Raw genomic sequence first — 20,869 nt, forward strand, 5'->3', positions numbered from 1 at the left:
TATCAAGATTGGGTCCCAGTTGTCTGTTGACACTTTGAGTGCGTCGAGAGTGGCGACCGTTCGGAGCACGGTATCATGTAAGCTGCGCAGCTGGTCCGCTGATCCATTTGTTCTGGGGTGTCCGAAAAGCTCTTGAATCGCGGATTTAATCAACAGCCGTTCATTGTGGTATCGATTCTTTAGTCGTTGCCATGCATCCTGGTAACTGGTCTGTCCGCCAATCGACGTTGCGATTAGGTTTTGTGCTTCACCTGTTACATGATTCTCCAAATGACGGAATTTTACTGCATCACTGTAGTCTTGATCGTGGATGCATTCCGTAAAAATTTCGTAGAATCGTAGCCAATGCCGGTAGTCTCCGTCAAACTTTGGAATTTCTACTGGTGGTATTACAAACGGAGGTGCAATCGCGAGTTTTTGTGTTGATGCTGAAGTTGATTTCGATTCTTCGCTCAAAAACGAAAAATATTCTGCTCGTACAACCTGAAATCTGTCATCGGTGTGTCCATCATTTTTTATGGCTGGTTCCAGGTCGATGAGATCATGGTATCCCGTGACGATTTCCTTCCATAGCTCCTTCATGTGTTGTCTGACGTGTGTGGACACTTCCCGTCCTTCGGTGCGGTTGCACAGCAAGTCTTCCATATCGTCTAATCGTCCTTCATGTCTTCGTTTTAATGATGTTAATCGAAGGTCTTCTCCTTCGTTTCCTCGTGATGATTGTGCCTTTGGCTCGAGATTTTCGCCAGTTTTCCGGGGCCTTTGTGACGGGCCTGACACTGATGGGATTCCATCCGAAAATATTGCTTCATATTTTTTCACAAGCTCTTCTAGCGCTTTGGCCTTTGTGAAATACTCATTCTCAGGACTTAGTGCTAGCTCCTTGAGCTTGGCATCATTTTTTTTAAACTGGGTCCATGAGTGAGTGAGCTGTCTGAGTTTCTCTTCGAAGTATCCTCCCTTGAGTTTACGCTCTGCGGAGTCCTTAGTGAAGTTTCTTATTAGCCTTTGGATGACTATGTTGCTTTCAATTTGCTCATCAATGAGCATTTGGATTACGGGGTCTGATTCTGATCCCATTGTTGCAATGTATCTCTCCTCTCTCCCTTTTTTTTTTTTTTTTTTTTTTTCGTTGAGTTAAATTGCGTTGAGGTTTGTGTTCAAGTTGTGATCCTAAAGGATCACGTCGGGGTCACCAAATGTTCGTCCGTAGAGCGTTATGCGGCAACTACGTCAAACTTGAACTCACGGGAGTAACGGTAGGTCCCGGAGTCGTAGTCAAAACCGTAAATAGTCCTGACTAAATTTACCTGGATTCTGCAAGGGACTGCTCGGGTTGGCCAGACGCTTGCTGTGATCAGGCATGAGTTGATGTGCTTGAAGTCCTGAGGTGGTTTTCCTCAAGTACCGGTGGTATGGTGGTTCGGCTGATTCCTTATCGGCCGGTCCTACTGGCGGTCCGTTTCACGGGAGCAACACTCTAAGTAGGTTAGATAGCGCGGGGTCTGCTGGTGGTCCGTTTCACGGGAGCAACACTCCAGCTAGACTGGTATGCCGCGGGGTCTCCTCGTGGTCCGTTTCACGGGAGCAACACGAGAAGTAAGGAGGTGACGCGGGGTCTACTTGTGGTCCGTTTCACGGAAGCAACACTAGAAGTAGACTGGTATGCCGCGGATTCTACTTGTGAACCGTTTTACACAGGATTACTAGAAGTAGGTTGATTTTAAGTGCCGTGGTTCAGACACTGAGTAACGAGACGATTGACTCTGATTTCGGAACTGTCTTTATTTCAGAAGAATAACTCTTATATAAGATGCTAAATTATACATCATTAAATCTAAGAAAGGTCAAAGTTCTGGACGTGCTAAACTAAGGTTAATGCCAGGGTCACCCAACTCTGAGTCTGCTGACTCAGATTGTTTGTTCATGTACTGCTTGCGCATTTCGGCTTAGCTGGCTGGTTTTTACTTGCATCGGTCAGTCGGTCATTCTTCCCGCTGATATGCTGCTTCTGCTTTTGGCGCCGTCTACTAGTGCTGGGTTAATAGGTTGGATATAGTTTTATGCTTATTACTAATTGTTTATAGGTAAGAAAATCGGTTAGTGGGTTTTTATATTGCGACATGCTGACGCATATTGATTGGATCAAATTACTAAGTGTGCATATAGGGTAGTAGGTCTTGGCACTAGGTGCCAACAGTGTCTTTTAACATTAGTGAGAATTATGAGAATTATGCTTAATTAAGTCAATGAGCAATTCTTGCTGCAAAGAATTATGATGTACACGCACTGAATTCAACCATTCAATCAAAAATTCCTGGCTATATGGTGGCACATCTTTTGATTCCATAACAAATCCCGATGATGTAGTAAATTATCCAACGGAGTTTTTGAACTCTCAATAGCTACCAGGCTTTCCACCACATAACTTGCAACTCAAAGTTGAAACAGTTATTATGATATTGCGAAGTTTAAATCCACCGCGACTTTGAAACGGTTATCAACTTTCGGTAAAAAGCCAAATTTGATTGAGGAAACCATTATTAACAGAAAGTTCGCAGAAGAAAATGTATGTCTTCCTCGAATACCAATGATTCCATTTGACTCCAAAAGATTTAAATTTCCACTTCGCCTTAAGTTCGCAATGACAATTAAGAAGTCGCAAGGCCCATCGCTGAGTGTTTGCGGGATACATTTAGAAATAGGCGCATGTTTGAAATTGTTTTTCACATGGGCAGCTATAGGTTGCGTGTTCACGAGTTGGGAAATCATCCGTTTTGGTTGTGTTAACGTCAGACCAAAAAACAAAAATGGTGTTTACCAAAGGGCACTTCAATGACACGGATAATTTGTGATACGTACGATTCAGTATTCATTTCCATTTACTTGGATAAGTTCAACTAAATAACACTTTATATTTGTATGTGAATGTAATATAATATGTTATATTATATTTAAATGAATTCATTACTGTTGTGAAATGAAACAAAAAAAAAATTCTTGATCTTTTAATCACCAAAAGAAATAAAGCCATCTGGTGGCGAAACGGAGATCGCCGGGTTTGCTAGTCTTATATATAAAATTCTCATGTCACGGTGTTAGTGTCTCTACTCCTCCGAAATGGCTCGACCGATTTTCGTGAAATTTTGTGGGCATATTCGTTAGAGCATTTACATCAGGTGCATCAACTTCAGGTGCAAAAACACTGCTGTATTCTGATGTTCCACGATATTTTACATGGGCTCAATCAAAAAAATGGATGTCCCGCCAGAGAGGGCACCAGTTGATGCGTGCCCCGGTTTATTCAAATCAAATACATTGTGCCGTGTATGTACAGTCAATCCACTGCAGACTGAGTGTTTTAATTTGCGACTGTTGTTGGTTAATGTCACCAATGACATCTCCGACCCTATAAAGTATATATATTCTTTATCAGGATCACCTCCTGAATCGATATAAGTATGTCCGTCTGTCTGTCTGTCTGTTTCTACGCAAACTAGTCTCTCAGTTTTAAAGTTATCGAGTTGAAACTTTGCACACATCCTTCTTTCGTTTGTAGCCAATATATAAGTCGGATCGGATGGGATCGGTCGACTATATCCTATAGCTGCCATATAACTGATTGATCGAAAGTGCCATAACTTTGGTGTTTTTTAAGTTAGAGGGTTGGGACTTTCCACACATGGTATATTATCCCAAATGTACAAAATTCCATAGGGATCGGCCGACTATATCCTATATATCATACAACGATCGGAATTGGCATAACTTTGCTGTTTTTTAAATTAGAAAGATGGGACTTGATACAGATTCCATTTTGGGCTGGCTTCAATGATATTTTTCATTAATTTCTTAATTACTAATCGTGTACCATAAAACAGCCGTAGTGGGTTCAAGTTACGAAGTAGAATGATCGGAGCTCCAACCATCAATTGTAAATGGTGTGGCGGCATGCCTGGCAAATCCAATGAATTTAAGAACTCAATTGGATAATTCACAGTTTTGTTGCCATCACAAACTGCTTCAATAGATTTGTATGACACCAAGTCCCCAGGCAACAACTTTTGTAATTGTAAATTTATTGCATTGACGTCCACATTTTTTGCTGACAAAATCGCTATATCTACCAACCACTTATGATTTTCATATTGTGCGTGTACATTATGATATATGTACATTATGATATATGCATATGGGAATATGCGATCAATGAGAGTATTTCGAGTCGACGATTGTGCAGAAGTCCGTTTGTAATTTTATACTTTCCCATCGCCAATATCTAACAGTTTTTTAGAGAAAGTTTCAGCGGTTGGATCCCGAATCATTTGAACGCATGTTCTTCGTCAGTTGTACTTTTTCAACTTTACGCCACAGTCACGATGATTTTAAGCAAGCATTGATTTCATTAACGTGCGTTGAACGTGGAAGAGTTTGTCTGAAATCACCTGGAAAGAGTAACAGAGAGCCGCCAAATATTTTATCATTGTTTTTTATATCCCTCAATGCATTGGTGGCCATTCAGTTTTCAAATGCGCAAATGATTTTGGTCCACCCTGAGATGGTGTAGTGTGTGTATATGTAGTTTTTACGTGTTGCAATTCATATTTTTGGTGTGAAAGATTGGTTATGTGTGTTGTATCTTTTACATTCCAAGTCTGCATGAACAAAGGTTTCTGTGGCTGTGGTGGTGTAAGTAATGGAATTGCGATTGTATGATGCCAATCTCGTGTCCTCACGCGTTGTCTTAATAGGGAATTTTTATACCCTTACAGAGGGTATTGTAATTTTGGTCAAAAGTGTGCAACGCAGTGAAGGAGACATCTCCGACCCTATAAAGTATATATATTCTTGATCAGGATCACCTCCTGAGTCGATATGAGCATGTCCTTCTGTCCGTTTCTACGCAGTCTCTAAGTTTTAAAGCTATCGAGTTGAAACTTTGCACACACCCTTCTTTCCTTTGCAGACAGTATATAAGTCGGAACGGCCGGGATCGGTAGCTATATCCTATAGCTACCATATAACTGATAGATCGGAAATGCCATAACTTGGTTGTTTTTCAAGTTAGAAGCATGGGAGTTTCAATGGATTCCTCTTTGGGCAATATAATTCAATATGCCAAATTTCATAAGGATCGGCCGACTATATACAATCCGCTATATATCTAATAATATAAGATGCGTGGTGCCACCTAGCGGACTGTGACTCAACTGCAAGGGTATATAAACTTCGGCTCCTCCCGAAGTTAGCTTTCCTTTCTTGTTTCTTATTATATTTTGTCTTTCTTTACTTAAGTTCTGTGAACACACTTGTAAGCCAGCAACATGTCTTGTGCGGCGGCCTATGTTCACACGTCGTCCTCTAAGCATTAACTTACCACCTTAAAGACAAACCCTGCGGTTGAAATTGAAAAATAATTTCCACAATACACGTGATTGATTTGATGGTTTCCAATAAAAAATGTTTCCAAATTTTGTCACAATTTTTCAATATCGGTTTGTCACATAAAATTAACTGAGAAGAGAACAATGAGTATCTGTCAAACAATGTATCACGTACCAGCGCCTACTATTATTGTAGTCTCCATTTTATTTAGAAAACGTTTGTATGGGAAATAGAAAAATGCTGTTTGAGGATTTTCCCGGCATTTATTCGAATTTTTCTCACCTTTTAAACCTTCCCTAGACCTCCACGAATAATTCAAGACCAAGATAAGATAAATCCGTTCAGCCGTTCTCGAGTTTTGGCGAGACTAACGAACAGAAATTCATTTTTATATATATAGAAGATATATATTTTATAGGGTCGCAGATTCTTTGGCTACATAAAAGCCTCTTTGAGCACACTAAGGCTTGCGGTCGTCACGGCGATTTACAGTGATCTTAAATAGTATAGTGGACACTTACCTATAGTGGCGAAGTACACATATATAGTAAAGCCACACATTATAGTAAAGTTACGTAGTCTGATTTTCTCTGGTCTGACAGTTTTCTGATTTTCTGATCAGTTACCGGTGCGTTTTCGAGAGCTTTATTTAATGTTCAAAATCTAGGCATTAATAAAAAACAAGCACCTTTAGATTTCAATCATAGCTTGCAAATAACTGTTAACCGTTTTTTTCCTTACGCTTTTCCTTACCGAAACATGCCGTTTCGGTTTCTCTCTGAGCAGCAGACTTTACTGGAGCAAACGGGAGAGCGGCTCAACGTTTGATGCTGCGGAGTGACCGAGAGATACCGCGAAAGAGCGAGACAATATGAAAAGAAATTTTTTAAGTTATCTAGTTCAAGTTCTAGTTATCTAGACTTTATTTTATTTTGTGTGTAATGAATTTTAGATCGATATTACAAAGTTTATATAACTTCAATATATAATTCTATTACATTTTATCGATGACATTATATAACCGTTTTTATGCGGCTTCCTTTGCTAGTCGGTCTGCTTTTTCAACAACTTCCTCTATTGGTCCAACCATATAGAAAGCTACTTCAGGCAGATGATCATACTCTCCAGCAAGAATTTGTGAAAAGCCCTTTATAGTTTGTTCCAATGGAACCAGTTTTCCAGCATGCCCAGTAAAGACTTCAGCGACTTGGAATGGCTGCGATAAGAAGCGCTGAATCTTGCGAGCACGTGCGACAGTAAGTTTGTCTTCCTCAGACAACTCATCCATTCCCAGGATGGCAATAATATCCTGAAGAGATTTGTAATCCTGTAAAATTTTCTGAACACCACGAGCCACATTGTAATGTTCTTGACCAATAATGTTGGGGTCCATAATACGGGATGTGGAATCCAGAGGGTCTACCGCTGGGTAGATACCTAACTCAGCAATCGCACGAGACAAAACGGTTGTAGCGTCCAAGTGAGCAAAAGTAGTTGCTGGTGCAGGATCAGTTAAATCATCAGCTGGCACATAAATAGCCTGCACAGAGGTAATGGATCCCTTCTTAGTGGTAGTAATACGTTCCTGCATAGAACCCATGTCGGTGGCCAAAGTTGGTTGGTAACCTACGGCCGAAGGAATTCGTCCCAACAAAGCAGACACTTCAGAACCAGCTTGGGTGAATCGGAAAATGTTATCAATAAAGAGTAGTACATCTTGTCCTTCTTGATCACGGAAATATTCAGCTACAGTCAGACCAGTTAAAGCAACACGAGCACGGGCACCTGGTGGCTCGTTCATCTGACCGTAAACCAAAGCTACCTTTGATGTTTTATCTTTCAGTGAAATGACACCAGATTCAATCATTTCATTATACAAGTCATTTCCCTCACGAGTTCGTTCGCCGACTCCAGCAAAAACTGAGTATCCACCATGGGCTTTGGCCACGTTATTAATCAGCTCCATAATCAAAACAGTTTTTCCAACTCCAGCGCCTCCAAACAAACCGATTTTTCCACCCTTAGCGTAAGGGGCCAGAAGATCAACGACTTTAATTCCAGTGACCAAGATCTCCTGCTCCACTGACATTTCAACAAACTCGGGAGCCTCCGCATGAATGGGAGCTGTCTTGTCGGTTGGAATTGGACCACGCTCATCAATAGGTTCACCTTAAATAAATATTTAAAAATGTATTTCCCATAATGCGTTACAGCAATAAAGAATACGTAAATTTCACTTACCTATAACATTAATAATGCGTCCCAAGGTTTCAGCCCCAACTGGAATACGGATGGGGTAGCCAGTATCTAGAACCTTCTGTCCGCGAACCAAGCCCTCGGTACCATCCATGGCAATAGTGCGCACAGTGTTTTCACCCAAGTGCTGAGCTACTTCTAGTACTAAGCGTGGAGTGCGATTGTCAACTTCCAAAGCGTTCAATATTGGCGGCAAGTTATCATCAAATTGCACGTCGACAACAGCTCCAATGACGGCCACAATTTTGCCATTGGCCCCAGCAACTGCTTTGGCAGCTGCTTTCGCGGCATGTCCGCGAGCTGAAAAAATTTTATCAGATAAAAAAAACCTTTCTTATAAAATTGTAGTTTTTTGTTTACAAAGAAAAATATTAGGAAGGTAAAATATACCTAAAAGAAAATTAGTTTTGAGTTTACAAAATTTTTTTTTGGACAGATTACATATATTAAAATGTATGTACATATGTACATATGTCCAGCATTACATCACAAAAATTATTTTAAAAAAATAGTAAATCGTAATAGATACAATTTTCTATTGTAAATATAAAAAATAAAAAGCACAATGATGTACTTACATTACTTGAATATTACTGATTAAAAAGTTTTATATGTAAAAAAAATATTACATAATTTTCAATTTTAATATATTTAGAGTCCCGGAATCTTTTATTTTTCTGCATAAAATACTTAATTAAAAGGGAATAGAATAAAATATTTCATAGTTAAGCAATATCAAAAATTATTAAAAGTTTTAAACACAAAGTTATGCAACCAATTTTTCTTCAATCGTTAAATCATTAGAAACGTTTAGGTTATGTTGAAAATTACAATTGACACATATTTCATAAGGGGAATACTATTTTTACGGGATTTTAATATAGAAATTATGAAAAGTATTTTTTAATACTTACACAATTGCCCCAAAAATGGGAGCAAGTTTTTGTCGGCTTTGGAAGCAGCACGTAACGCGAACATTCTTCGGATTCTTCAGAACTGCGTGTAGCAAAAGCGCCTATTAAAATTTCAGCATAAGACAGTGTGGCCAGAGGTTGGATAGTAAAATAACCCACAAGATAGTCTATGCTGAATCCTCTCATTTAGTATTTTTAAAATCGATACCCCATGTACTGAAATAATTTCAATGCAAGAGTTTGACAATGGGGTTTAAATATTTTATTACTACCGCCCTTGGATAATGAAAAATTTTATTTCAACAATGAAATACAATGAAATGGAAATAGGTGAAAAAAAGTTTGTAAAATGTCAGGGTCTGTTCGACACCAAATACTAAGATCAATCAAAACAATAAGTACCAGAAATGGCCAAGGGGATGTATTTACAGATTTCTGCAGCAGTGATTCCAATATTTTTTCGAAAAATAAGACAGTTGAGAAAAAAAAACAGGAAAATAGGATGAAATTATTAAAAAAAAGGATAGAAAAAAGAACAAAAAGTTTTTTTAAGTAATTTTATTTTTTATTATTAAGGTAATAGTTTTAAGGCATCTTTGATTATTTTTCTTTCGTCATTATTGCTGTCCTCGTAAGTAGCCATGGAGCCAATTAAATGGATATACTTTTCAGGCAAGTTATAATTATGACCTGTTGGCAAAATGGAAAATCATGTATCTACCTCTAAACGGTTCCCATTTTGGTTTTCACCAAGTTTACTTGGCTAACACCCTCTCTACCTCAGAATTTGACCATGGCAATGAAAGCAGGCTGAGAGCAAAATTCACCAGGTCCTCATAGGGGCTGCCTGAAGAATCCCGATACCCCTTCACTGCTGACCAAAATGTTGAAGTATTTTCCATATTTTCCCAATTTATTAGGTGAATATTGGAATATTGTTAAATTATTTTGCTTTTAATCTCACAATTTTATCTACCGGGAAAAAAGAAAAATTGGCATCACTGATCTGCAGGGATGAACGTTTTTACAGGCCCCAGCGATAAACTATAAACTGTTATCTTTCAAAACTTTCGACAGTGTAACTGAAAGAATTGCATGAAAATTTTAGTGTAATAATCAGAAAACATGTGCAAAATCTTGGCAAAGTCACCTATAATTTCTGTAAAGTTATACTGAACCAGCTTTCAAAGAGATTTGTGCTTTAAAACAAAGTACTCAGATAGACAAAAACTGTTTTTTAGCTATGAGCCTAGAACTCAGATCAAAAAACATGGTTGACTTGCAAAATAGTTTTTTTTTCTAGTGGGAACGAATTTTTTGGGTTCACTCAAACTGATGTATTGTATGTACTATGGTTCTACTGTCAATCAGCCGTGTTTGTTTACAAAAAATGTATTTGAATTTGAATCAAAAAATTTAAAAAAAAAAGTTCAATTAAACAGAATGTTGGGTAAAAACGATTGTCAAAAAATTTGCAGCTTTAATTATGGCAATTATAGAGAAATATCGTCCCACATTTGTCTTCTGCAATAAGCATCAAACTGCAATTATTATCAAAAAGTTTCTTGTGTAGCAATTCCAAATTGCTGCCAAATTTCAATTAACTTAATAAGATTGATGATTTCTATTTAACCGTCATTTAAAAATTTGAAATTAGCTATCTAGTGCCTAAATATTCTTTTCATGAAAAAAATTATTTTTGGATTCAGTGTGTCAAAAGTGAATGTTTGTTCTAGAAAAACTTGTAGTTTTGCATTTTACTATATCTTAGACGGCTTTGGGAAGGTAGGCCAATAAAAAAAAAAGTAATTAATTTGTATACCCTTGCAGAGGGTATTATAAATTTGGTCAAAAGTGTGCAACGCAGTGAAGGAGTCATCTCCGACCCTATAAAGTATATATATTCTTGATGAGGATCACCTCCTGAGTCAATATGAGCATGTCCGTCTGTCGGTTTCTAGGCAAACTAGTCTTTCAGTTTTAGAGCTATCGAGTATTGAAACTTTAGATCAGTTTTAGAGCTTTCGAGTATTGAAACTTTGAACACATCCTTCTTTTCCTTGCAGGTAGTATATAAGTCGGAACGGCCGGGATCGGTCAACTATATCCTATAGCTGCCATATAACTGATTGATCGAAAATGCCATAACTTCGCTGTTTTTCAAGTTAGAAGGATGGGAGTTTCAGTGGATTTCTCTTTGTGCAAAATAATTCGATATGCCAAAGTTCATGAGAATCGACTGACTATATACGATCCACTATTGACGCCAATCTAGATCCCAGGGATTGCCTTTAACACTCTGGACTCGTACTGAGCAACTATATGAGCGTTATATTCTGTTGAAAATATACCTTCCTGACGCATTGGACCATCCTTTCCCAGGCGCCGCCCTCAGCTGGGTTAGCCGGACAGTTGAAGATCCATTCGATTCCTTTGGACGACAGCTTGCCCTGAATCCTTTCTGGCTCGAAAACATCGTTGAATCTTCTGGCTTCTCGATGGGCTCCAACGAAGTTTTTCTCATTGCCGCTTCTCATCTTCACCACCGGTCCTCGCCGGCTCATGAAGTTCCTCATGGCGATGATGCAGAAATCTGTAGATAAATCTAGGCCATATCCAAGTAGATGGCTCTCGTTGTTAAACAGGTGAACAGTGCGACCCACCTTTTCTCGACGCGACGTCCAACTGTCACGTGCAACGGTCCAAAATAATCCAGGCCCGTGTACTTGAATGGCCATCCGTTGGCTTCCAGGCGGTCCTCTGGCAAGGGACCCATTATTGGCTGTATCGGTTGGACCCTCCGCAACTTGCAAATGCGGCAGTCAGTCACCACCTTTCGTAGCAGCCTTCGTAAGCTCGTTATCCAGAGCTTCTTCCGTATCTCGCCTATGGTCGCATCCTGGTTCTGATGCTCCATCTTTTCATTTCGATGGGATAGTATGATAGGGCGCCGGCGCTATATGGCACACATGCGGCGGCGTCGATCCTTCCCCTTACGAAACGTGGCCGCATGACTCCGTAGTCGTCGAAATACGGGGAGAGCCCTCGTAGTTGGCTGCCTTCTTTCGGAATCTTTCCTGTCCTGTCCCTATCCTCTTCAGAGAACGCTTCACTTTGCGCTTGCCGGATCAATTTGCGCTCCGCTTTGGCGCATTCTTTAGCCGCGAGTCCATACTTCTCGCTGTCGCTATACTGGCCGCGACATCGTCGGACGAATCTAAGGGCTCAAGCCGTGGGCTCAAGCCTTTCGCCGAGCTGGAGGAAAACCGACACAGGTCAAAACCGGCACTTGCATGTAGCTCTCTTACTCGTTTTGAGACGGCAATAGCTTCATCATCGTCTGCATAGCTGTCTACGTAGTCGTCCACGTAGTGGTACTCGTTAATGGCCAGGACCGCCCGGGGATCAGTGTGCACGTGCCTTGCAGCATTTACGGTCTTCACGTGCTGCGCTGAGCATGGCGAACAAGCTGCTCCGAACGTCATCACTGTCATCTCGTAGATCTCCGGGTTCCTTTGGTCGTCTCCATGTCTCCACAAGAATCTCTGTGTGCATCTATCTTGGGGCTGTATCAATACCTGGTGCAACATATCCTTGATGTCCGCACAGACTCCCACGGCTCCTTCCCTAAAGTGGAAGAGGACGGCAGGGAGTGACTTGTAGTTCTGGGGGCCTTTCAGTAGTGCTGAGCTTAGAGATACGCCGTTCACTTTGGTTGCTGCATCGAAGACTAGGCGGATCTTCCCAGGTTTGTTTGGGTTCTCGAACCCTAAGTGCGGCAGGTACCACAACTTGCCACGGCTGCCGTAGGTGGCCTCCAGCTGCTCTAGTCGTCGTGCGTATCCCTTCTTGACGTAGTCATCCACAATTCCATTGTAGGCCTGCGCGAAGTTCGTGTCGCGCTTCATTTTCCTTTCGATGTTGACGAGTCATTGTAGTGCCATGTGGTAACTGACTGGCAGTCTCATCTCGTCATCCTTCCATAGCAGCCCAGTCTGGTATCGTTGGCCTATCCGTTTAGTCGTCCTCTACAAGATTCCAAGTACCCGTTCATCGTCGCTGGGTGTAACCGGTGGCGCTGGCTTCACTCCACTTCTCTACTTCGAAATAATCGCTGACTATCTTCTCCAGAGCGTCATCCTGAGTAACGGCTAGAAGGCACGATCTCTCCATGAGTGTGCTCGCTTGACGCCTCACTGGTCCATAGACTACCCATCCTAGTTTGGTAGCTGCTGCGTATGGTCCTCCAGTACCGAAGCTTCTGGTCTGCAGAGGTATTCCTAGGTGCGCGTGTTCCAGTCCAATAAGGATCCTTGGCGCTGCGTTGCTGTACGGCTTCACTGGTTGGCGTGCGCTCGCCCTTACCGTCTTGACATCTTCCCGACGTAAGCTCTGCATCGGTAGACTTAGGTTGCTCATTGCGTACACGTTCCTTAAACCGTGTCGCTTCGGTATGCCTGCTCCGCTGATCTGCAGACTAACCATCCTTGTTGGTTCTCTGGCGGATTTACCGCCAAACCACTGTACGTTTAGTTGTCGACTCACGCCCTTTAGGTGTAGGCTTCGGACGAGTTCGTCGTCTATGAGCGTCACAGACGATCCCTCGTCGAACAGAGCGTACGTGTCCACCTGTTGCTTCTCCCCGTACAGCGTCACGGGCAGAACTCGGAACAGCAGGTGGCCTCCATCCGAATGGACACAGCTAAGGTTTCGATGTGGCATCTGCTGGCCGCATTGGTTCTCATTGTCCATACGCCCGGCGCTTTTCAAGCTTGTTGCAGGGCCCATGGAAATGTTGCTCGCTGTTGGATCCGCTGACTGCGGCATCCCCTTACGTTGACTGATGACCTCGTGCAGTTCCCGTCTGTGGCTGCTCCGTAGCTCCCTCCTATGGCCACCATCGGTCTGTTGTGACCGTCTGGGGCTATCGGCTTCGTCATGCAACAAGTAGTGATGCTTCCTCTGGCATCCTGCATTTGCGGCTCCTCTTGCAGAGCCGTGACATGTGTCCGGTTTCCAGGCACGCGAAACAGATCCGATGCTTCTTGACGAACTCCATCCGCATCCTGGCAGGGGCGTTGTTGAACTCCTTGCAATCCTTGATGACGTGTTGCCCTTTACACATGAGGCAACCTCTGGGGTGGTCGGTGTACCCGTTCCGTTCCATGATTTCCTGATGCTCGTCTTGCATCGGAGGCTCCAGGTTTGCATTTGTATGTAACACCTTTCGCTTTGGGTCTTTACTGCTCACGTCCGTGATGGTACATACTAGCTTGGCGAGCTCGTTTAGCCACTCACTCATGTGCACAATCGTCGGATACGGTTTTATCGTGGCCGCGTACATTGCCCAGTATAGCCTCTTACTTAGGGGCAATTTGGCGATCAGCTCCTCCATCAGGGTAGGATTTCCTATGTGCTGGTAGCCGGCGTCGGTTGACTGTAGAAACGCTGCAAGAATGCTCACCCTGGTGGCGAACGTTACAATCCTGCCTATGTTGTGCTCCTGAATTGGCTGCAGATCCCGCACGATCTCCAGTTGGCTCCGGATCAACTGCTCCGGACGCCCATATCGAAAGCGTAGCTGTTCCATTATAGCCTGTACGTTGCTGGGATGAATAAGCAGTGATTTGACTGCCGTCTTCGCTTCACCCTTCAAAGCCTTCACTAGCCTTTGGTTATTCTTCAATGCTGTACACTGATAAGCCTCCTCTGGCTGATCTGCGTGGCGTCCATCCATTTGCCACACCCGCTGCTCCATAGGACCCAGGTGATGGCGTAGGTACCGCGAAGCTGTGTTGTGGCTCCCGTGGTGCGTAAACATAACCTCGTTCTGGTTGCACCGTAGCTATGACACAACGTGGCGGCGAGTGGCTTACAGTTGTACAGCCTGTCCGTGTGACTTGTTGCCCTATTGCCGCATTGCTGCTCAAGTATGGCGGCAAGCTTCCTCAATTGTGGCCGCAAATTTGGACTCAATTGTGCCGGCAACTGTTCATCGGCAGTGGTCCCGTTGGCAGATTTTCACTCAAGAGCTGCCTCATCGTTGCACTCAAACATGGCGCCTTTCATAACGGTGTTTTCGCCGCACCGCTGACTCCGACTCCACTCGACCCGTTTCTAACGGGATTCCTGTCGGGCGCTGCAAGTTCTACATTTGCCCTTGCCTGTAGGAGCTCCTTCTTTAAGCTTGCGATCCTTTCCATGAGCGTCGCAATCTGTGAAGTCGCGGGGTCCACAGCTTGTCCTGGCGCTTCCGCCTGGGTAGTTCTAGTGGTGCGATTTACCCCACTGCCTTCTTTTGGAGTCCGTGGCCGCTGTCGTCCACCGTCTGCATTCGCCAAGCCGGCAGGTGTGCCGGATGCTGCAGATGTGGTTGTAGCTGCGGTAGCCTCAGATTGATTAAGCCTGGGGCTCCGTCTGGGCGAATGTGTAGTCCATGTGTAGTACACAGATGCCGTTAGAGTTCCAACTCTAAGTGCGAATACAAGAAATGACGCCGATCTAGATCTCAGGGATTGCCTCTAACACTCTGGACACGTACTGAGCAACTTTATGAGCGTTTTATTCTGCTGAAAATACAAACTTAGATTTAACCTCAACCTATTTTTTTCTACATACCGCAGTATCTTCTCCCTTCTCTTATGGGATCGCCGATCGAAGTAACCGTGGCGCCAAACCGTGGCGTAAACAGTGTGGCCAGTTACAAACATAGTACGAATCACACTTAACGAAAGTGCACCCTAGTGGCGCGTAATTTAAACTGACTGCCAATCGATACTCTATCCGATTAGCTTATCCGTTCCGCGACAACTATATATCTAATAATATAAGATGCGTGTCGCCACCTAGCGGACTGCGACTCAACTGCAAGGGTATATAAACTTCGGCTTCGCTCGAAGTTAGCTTTCCTTTCTTGTTTTAATTTAATTATACCCTTGCAGAGGGTATTATAATTTTGGTCAAAAGTGTGCAACGCAGTGAAGGAGACATCTCCGACCCCATAAAGTATATATATTCTTGATCAGGATCACCTACTGAGTCGATATGAGCATGTCCGTCTGTCCTTCTATCCGTCTGTCCGTTTCTACGCAAACTAGTCTCTCAGTTTTAAAGCTATCGATTTGAAACTTTGCACACACCCTTCTTTCCTTTGTAGGCAGTATATAAGTCGGAACGGCCGGGATCGGTCGACTATATCCTATAGCTGCCATATAACTGATTGATCGGAAATGCTATAAGTTCGTTGTTTTTCAAGTATACGATCTGCCAATTTCATAAGGATCTGCCGTCTATATCCTATAGCTTCCACACAACTGATTGATCGGAAATGCCATAACTTCGTTGTTTTTCAAGTTAGAAGGATGGGATTTTCAATGGGTTCCTCTTTGGACAAAATAATTCGATATGCCAAATTTCATAAGGATCGGCCGACTATATACGATCCGTTATATATCTAATAATAAAAGATGCGTGGCGCCACCTAGCGGACTGCAACTCAACTGCAAGGGTATATAAACTTCGGCTCCGCCCGGAGTTAGCTTTTTCTTTCTTGTTTTTAAATAATATAATATTTATTCACACGTTTTATTATAAATGAAACAAAAAGGGGCTCCATAAAAAAATAAAATAACAAAACATACAAAGCATACAAATTTACAAAGCTCTAAAATTTGTATGCATTTGCAAATTTTGTGTACAAAAGTTAATGGTGATGAAAATCGTAGAAACAGTCGAACATTTGGGTAGCGAAAAACTAACAGAAAAAATAAAATGCCAATAAAAAATCGAATTTCCGGATCGGTTGGATAAAACGAAGTATTGACATTTTTTTGGGCAGCATACAAAATTGTTTGCTGGGTGATATTTCCAATGATAATATCATTCAAAAAGAATTAAAAAAACTTGAGGTGAGGCTCAGTTAAGGATATTGCAGAGTTATCCATAACTAGGTTCGTTGGTGTAACATCGGCGATAGCGCGACCGGGGAGGTGCGGTGTTTCAGCCTTTCTGGCAGCCTGATCGCGTAATAGGACCCTATTCAGCGTTTCGTGGAGGGTCTGATCGATCTGGTAACGCGCTCAAAGCTAAGGTTAGGAAACCGCGTGGGAGCGGCGTTCTTTTAGTGATTTAACCACGAAACAAGCAAGTTCGTGCAAGGAGAAGGAGAAGCATTCGGAAATTTACGAACAACTGGAGCGTAGTTTTACCCGTTGAGGAATCATCGTGCTGGCGGAGCTGGCGCAGGACCAGCAGTCATTTGGCGGTGTACGTGCTGCTCAGTCAAGGCAGGGCGCGGGTCGCAGAAGCTAGGTGAGTCTTAAGGCTAGGTCATGGTTGTGCGAGCCTGACGTAGGTGTTTTCGTTTAGCTAGGTCAGGGGTACCAGCGAGCGAGCTAGAACCCTAGTGGCAGCGAGGCGTAGTGCGAGCAACGCTTGACCAGAAGAAGAAGAGAAGAGCGGGTCACAGTTGCGGCGCCAATCTCTCAGTCAGGCCGCCAATTTTGCAAAAGGAGTAGGATTTCCGCCGACACAAATCTTTCCAAGCAACATAGAAACTGACATATGCAGCACTTTTTCAATCGCTTCTTCATTTTCTTCATTGACACGCAGCGCTACCTGGTAAAAATCTCCAGTCAAATCATCCCAGTCAAATCGTTAAAATGTTTTAAAAAAAATACTAATATTTTTCACGTCTTACAAAATAATTTGTTTGTCCAAGTTGCACAAATTGTTTGCAAAAAATAACTACAGCAGCTGACGCAAGTCCAAGTAAGTATTGCAAACGCAACAAAATTTATATTTGGAGTTCCCCGATTTAGAAAAAACGCCAAACCGAGTCAAAAGTAGTAAAAAGAATAAAAAAAATGACAGAAAAAAGAAAGAAAAAATGACAGAAATTTTGTGGGGTTGCCACCCCGCACCGATGAACTAGTTGAATATTGCGCCATACATCCATTCCATGCAGATCAAGGTATAAATGTCACTCATGCCAAAAGAATCATCACACAATGTTACATTATACACCAACTCGAACAAGCGCATCAGCAGGCAGCGAAACAATAACCTCATAAGTGCTACTCGCGACAGCCCAAATGGAAGTCCATGGTCCTACAGGAAGATGATAAAAATATAGCGTATTAATAGATTCACAATCACAAATGAACTTAATTTCCCTGGAACAGGCAAATAAACTAGTATTATAATCAGCACCAACCAACGTGATCATCAAAGGCATTGGAAGGACCAAAAAAACCAATGCACGAGCAGTGTTTAGTTTTCCATCATTAATCACTAATTTCAAAACAGAGGTAGTTGCATTTATACTACTGATTGTGTTTACGGACCAACCGACTAAAGCAATTCAGCGAAACCAATTCAACAATTTATGGATCAATACGAGGAGGTGGTGTTTAATGAGATTATTTTATCTTACAAATTATCTCGAGAAAAAAAAGGGTGGCTACATATATTATTAAATGAAAAAACCACGAAAAAACAAATGCATGCGAGTGCACGAAGCCACGAAGCCGAGTGGCTTCACTTTATAATTCGATCTATATACCTTTATAAACTTAAGCCTAGTTTATCTATTGCGATGAAGCGTCGCGAGAGACCGCAACTGAGCTTTTCCACAGATTCAATTCAAAAAGCTCCCGCTCTAGAAGAAGGTGCATTGCAGATTTGACACCTGCGTCCCATAGTACGCAAAACAAACAAAAAGGGCAATGTAGCACTTGTAGGGTGGCCTACCACGAATTTTCAATGTCGTCTTAATAGGGCCACAGAAATCCACGCCACATATAACGAATGGGCGGAGACCACGGATTTATTCTAAGGGTAAATCTCCCATGATTTGAGCCATTAGATGAGGCTTGCGTTGAAAACAGCGCATACATGACCGTACTATCTGACTTCCTGCGCGTTTACTATCCAAACACGCTGTCCCAAGAGACTCAACTGTGCTCGTGACCAACGTGAAAATTCGACTTGTGTATGTGTCGGACATAGCTCTGAACAAATTGAGAGCGCTTCGACAGCAATATTGGAAACTTGGCATCGTACGATATAGGAGCATTAGCAAGTTGCCCCTCAACCCGCAACAACGAAAAGGTAAGCCCAGCCTGAGAAGCTTAATGGAAAATGGATTTAGCTTGTGTAGATTTGGGCTAACAACAAGGTTTTTTTTTTTTAAATTGAACTATATGGACAATTTTATTAAAAGCTTCTTGATATTCGACAGGTGAAGGTACACTATCAAAAGGAACTACTAATTTTGTACACTTCTTTATAAAGTGGAACATGTAAACGAACACTCGCAGCATTTTTAAGTGAGAGGAAAATCCTTCTATCACTTCCAATAAATATGAGGTGGAGACCATTGCGGTTAATAAAAGCTCTGGTGACGGATCAAACCGGGGACTCGTTGGCCACTTATCTTCCGGCTCCGTTAAAAACGATGGACCTGTAAACCACATCGATTCTACCATCTCCTTTACGTCTCCACCTCTTGACAATTTGCCGGGTTCTGTTTAGTTAGTACATGCTGCCACGTGCTATCCTCTGACCACTCTTGAATCTCAGCTACTCTATTTGATACGAACGTTGACAACGACAATGGATGGGAACGACTCCAATTCGGACAAACTTCTGAATTTGTCCAATATATACTTCGTTTGATCGGTAAATTAATAACAGCCTTATTTTTGCGGAAGAGGTCTGCGAGAAGGTGAGCGGCACATAACTCAGGACGGGGGAGCGCCTTTGTCTTGAGCGGCGCTACTTTGGACTTTGCAGGCTAAAGACCGGCTGGTGAGGCTCCTCAATATATTTGCCATATATTTTCCCGATACTATCCATCCAAGGAGCGTTTCTTGAAGTATGGGATGGTTTGGACCTCACTTGATTTGAGCAACGGACAAAAGTTCGAAAAATGACTCAGCTTCAATTAATATATCTATCCAGTCGACATCTAGTCGATTTGTACTTCGCTACGGTGTGAGCTTTTCGCAGACAATTTAAACAGAGAGATGCTGACTTAACAAACTCAAACCTTTGCATTACAGCTGAAGACTCCCGCCCAGCTACTGCAATTTCTGCAGCCCAAACTCGAGTTCGACTTCCCAGTGCGGCATTACCCAAATTAAGCGGATATTGTTCGGAATGCAAAAGTCTTTTCAAGACCATACTTACATAAAAATAGATACATTAATGAATAACGTAAAAAACTGACAAAATCTCCAAATTCATCCATTTCGTTTAATTGTTCGATCTGGTCTTGCAACTCATTTGCTTTAGAAATTGTCTCATCTAAAACCTGAAGCCTGCACTCTAGCTCGGTCTTTTCTAGAGGAAGTGAAATATTTGTAACACCCTCAAAATCTTGATTTATGGTTAAAAAACCGTTTTTCGGGACTTCTTTGCGCTTAAAAATTCCTGAACGCGTTTTTTTAATTTAATTCTGAATAAAACGATACAAATTTCATCAAAAAATAATGCAAATTGGTGAAGTTATAACGCTTTTCCCAAAAAAAGTCAATTCAACCTTGAGTGCGCTCCGATATAATAATAAATAAATAAATATTATGTTTCTTTCTATGGCATGTTTTTTCCGGAACGACACCGGAATAAAGAATATATGAAAATATATGAAAAATGAAATTATTAATGTGTTGGCGTATCCGAGGCCCTATATCGGAAAAGTTTAAAAATACAGCCAAAGCAGCAGTGACAACATCACAAGCAGAAGCAGCATCGGGAGCGTACTATCTGACTTCCTGCGCGTTTACTATCCAAACACGCTGTCCCAAGAGACTCAACTGTGCTCGTGACCAACGTGAAAATTCGACTTGTGTATGTGTCGGACATAGCTCTGAACAAATTGAGAGCGCTTCGACAGCAATATTGGAAACTTGGCATCGTACGATATAGGAGCATTAGCAAGTTGCCCCTCAACCCGCAACAACGAAAAGGTAAGCCCAGCCTGAGAAGCTTAATGGAAAATGGATTTAGCTTGTGTAGATTTGGGCTAACAAGGTTTTTTTTTTTAAAATTGAACTATATGGACAATTTTATTAAAAGCTTCTTGATATTCGACAGGTGAAGGTACACTATCAAAAGGAACTACTAATTTTGTACACTTCTTTATAAAGCGGAACATGTAAACGAACACTCGCAGCATTTTTAAGTGAGAGGAAAATCCTTCTATCACTTCCAATAAATATGAGGTGGAGACCATTGCGGTTAATAAAAGCTCTGGTGACGGATCAAACCGGGGACTCGTTGGCCACTTATCTTCCGGCTCCGTTAAAAACGAT

At 42.0% G+C, this 20,869-nt stretch overlaps 2 protein-coding genes across 2 annotated transcripts; both read right to left on the reverse strand.

The window, feature by feature from the left end:
- Window positions 1-6,264: 6,264 nt before the first annotated feature.
- Window positions 6,265-8,708, reverse strand: LOC6504552 (ATP synthase subunit beta, mitochondrial). Its single transcript, XM_001967398.4, has 3 exons — window positions 8,556-8,708; window positions 7,627-7,941; window positions 6,265-7,554 (listed from the first exon to the last, which is right to left on the reverse strand). Exons 1-3 carry the CDS (start codon window positions 8,617-8,619, stop codon window positions 6,413-6,415), a joined length of 1,521 nt encoding a protein of 506 aa, XP_001967434.1. The 5' UTR covers window positions 8,620-8,708; the 3' UTR covers window positions 6,265-6,412.
- A 4,783-nt stretch (window positions 8,709-13,491) lies between these two features.
- On the reverse strand, window positions 13,492-14,376 carry LOC123258142. The gene has a single exon (XM_044718021.1). It carries the CDS (start codon window positions 14,374-14,376, stop codon window positions 13,492-13,494), a length of 885 nt encoding a protein of 294 aa, XP_044573956.1.
- Between the last annotated feature and the right edge of the window lie 6,493 nt (window positions 14,377-20,869).

This window comes from Drosophila ananassae (assembly GCF_017639315.1).
Source record: "Drosophila ananassae strain 14024-0371.13 chromosome 4 unlocalized genomic scaffold, ASM1763931v2 tig00000256, whole genome shotgun sequence".
Classification (NCBI taxonomy): domain Eukaryota; kingdom Metazoa; phylum Arthropoda; class Insecta; order Diptera; family Drosophilidae; genus Drosophila; species Drosophila ananassae.

What these genes read in the sequence shown, in the direction of transcription:
- LOC123258142 (XM_044718021.1), bottom strand. Translation starts at nt 14,376, where the DNA reads ATGTTTACGCACCACGGGAGCCACAACACAGCTTCGCGGTACCTACGC.
- LOC6504552 (XM_001967398.4), bottom strand. Translation starts at nt 8,619, where the DNA reads ATGTTCGCGTTACGTGCTGCTTCCAAAGCCGACAAAAACTTGCTCCCA. An exon ending in CCCATTTTTGGGGCAATTGT is followed by an intron (nt 7,942 to 8,555) that starts GTAAGTATTAAA and finishes AAATTTTTTCAG; the next exon opens with CTCGCGGACATGCCGCGAAA. An exon ending in ACGCATTATTAATGTTATAG is followed by an intron (nt 7,555 to 7,626) that starts GTAAGTGAAATT and finishes TATTTATTTAAG; the next exon opens with GTGAACCTATTGATGAGCGT.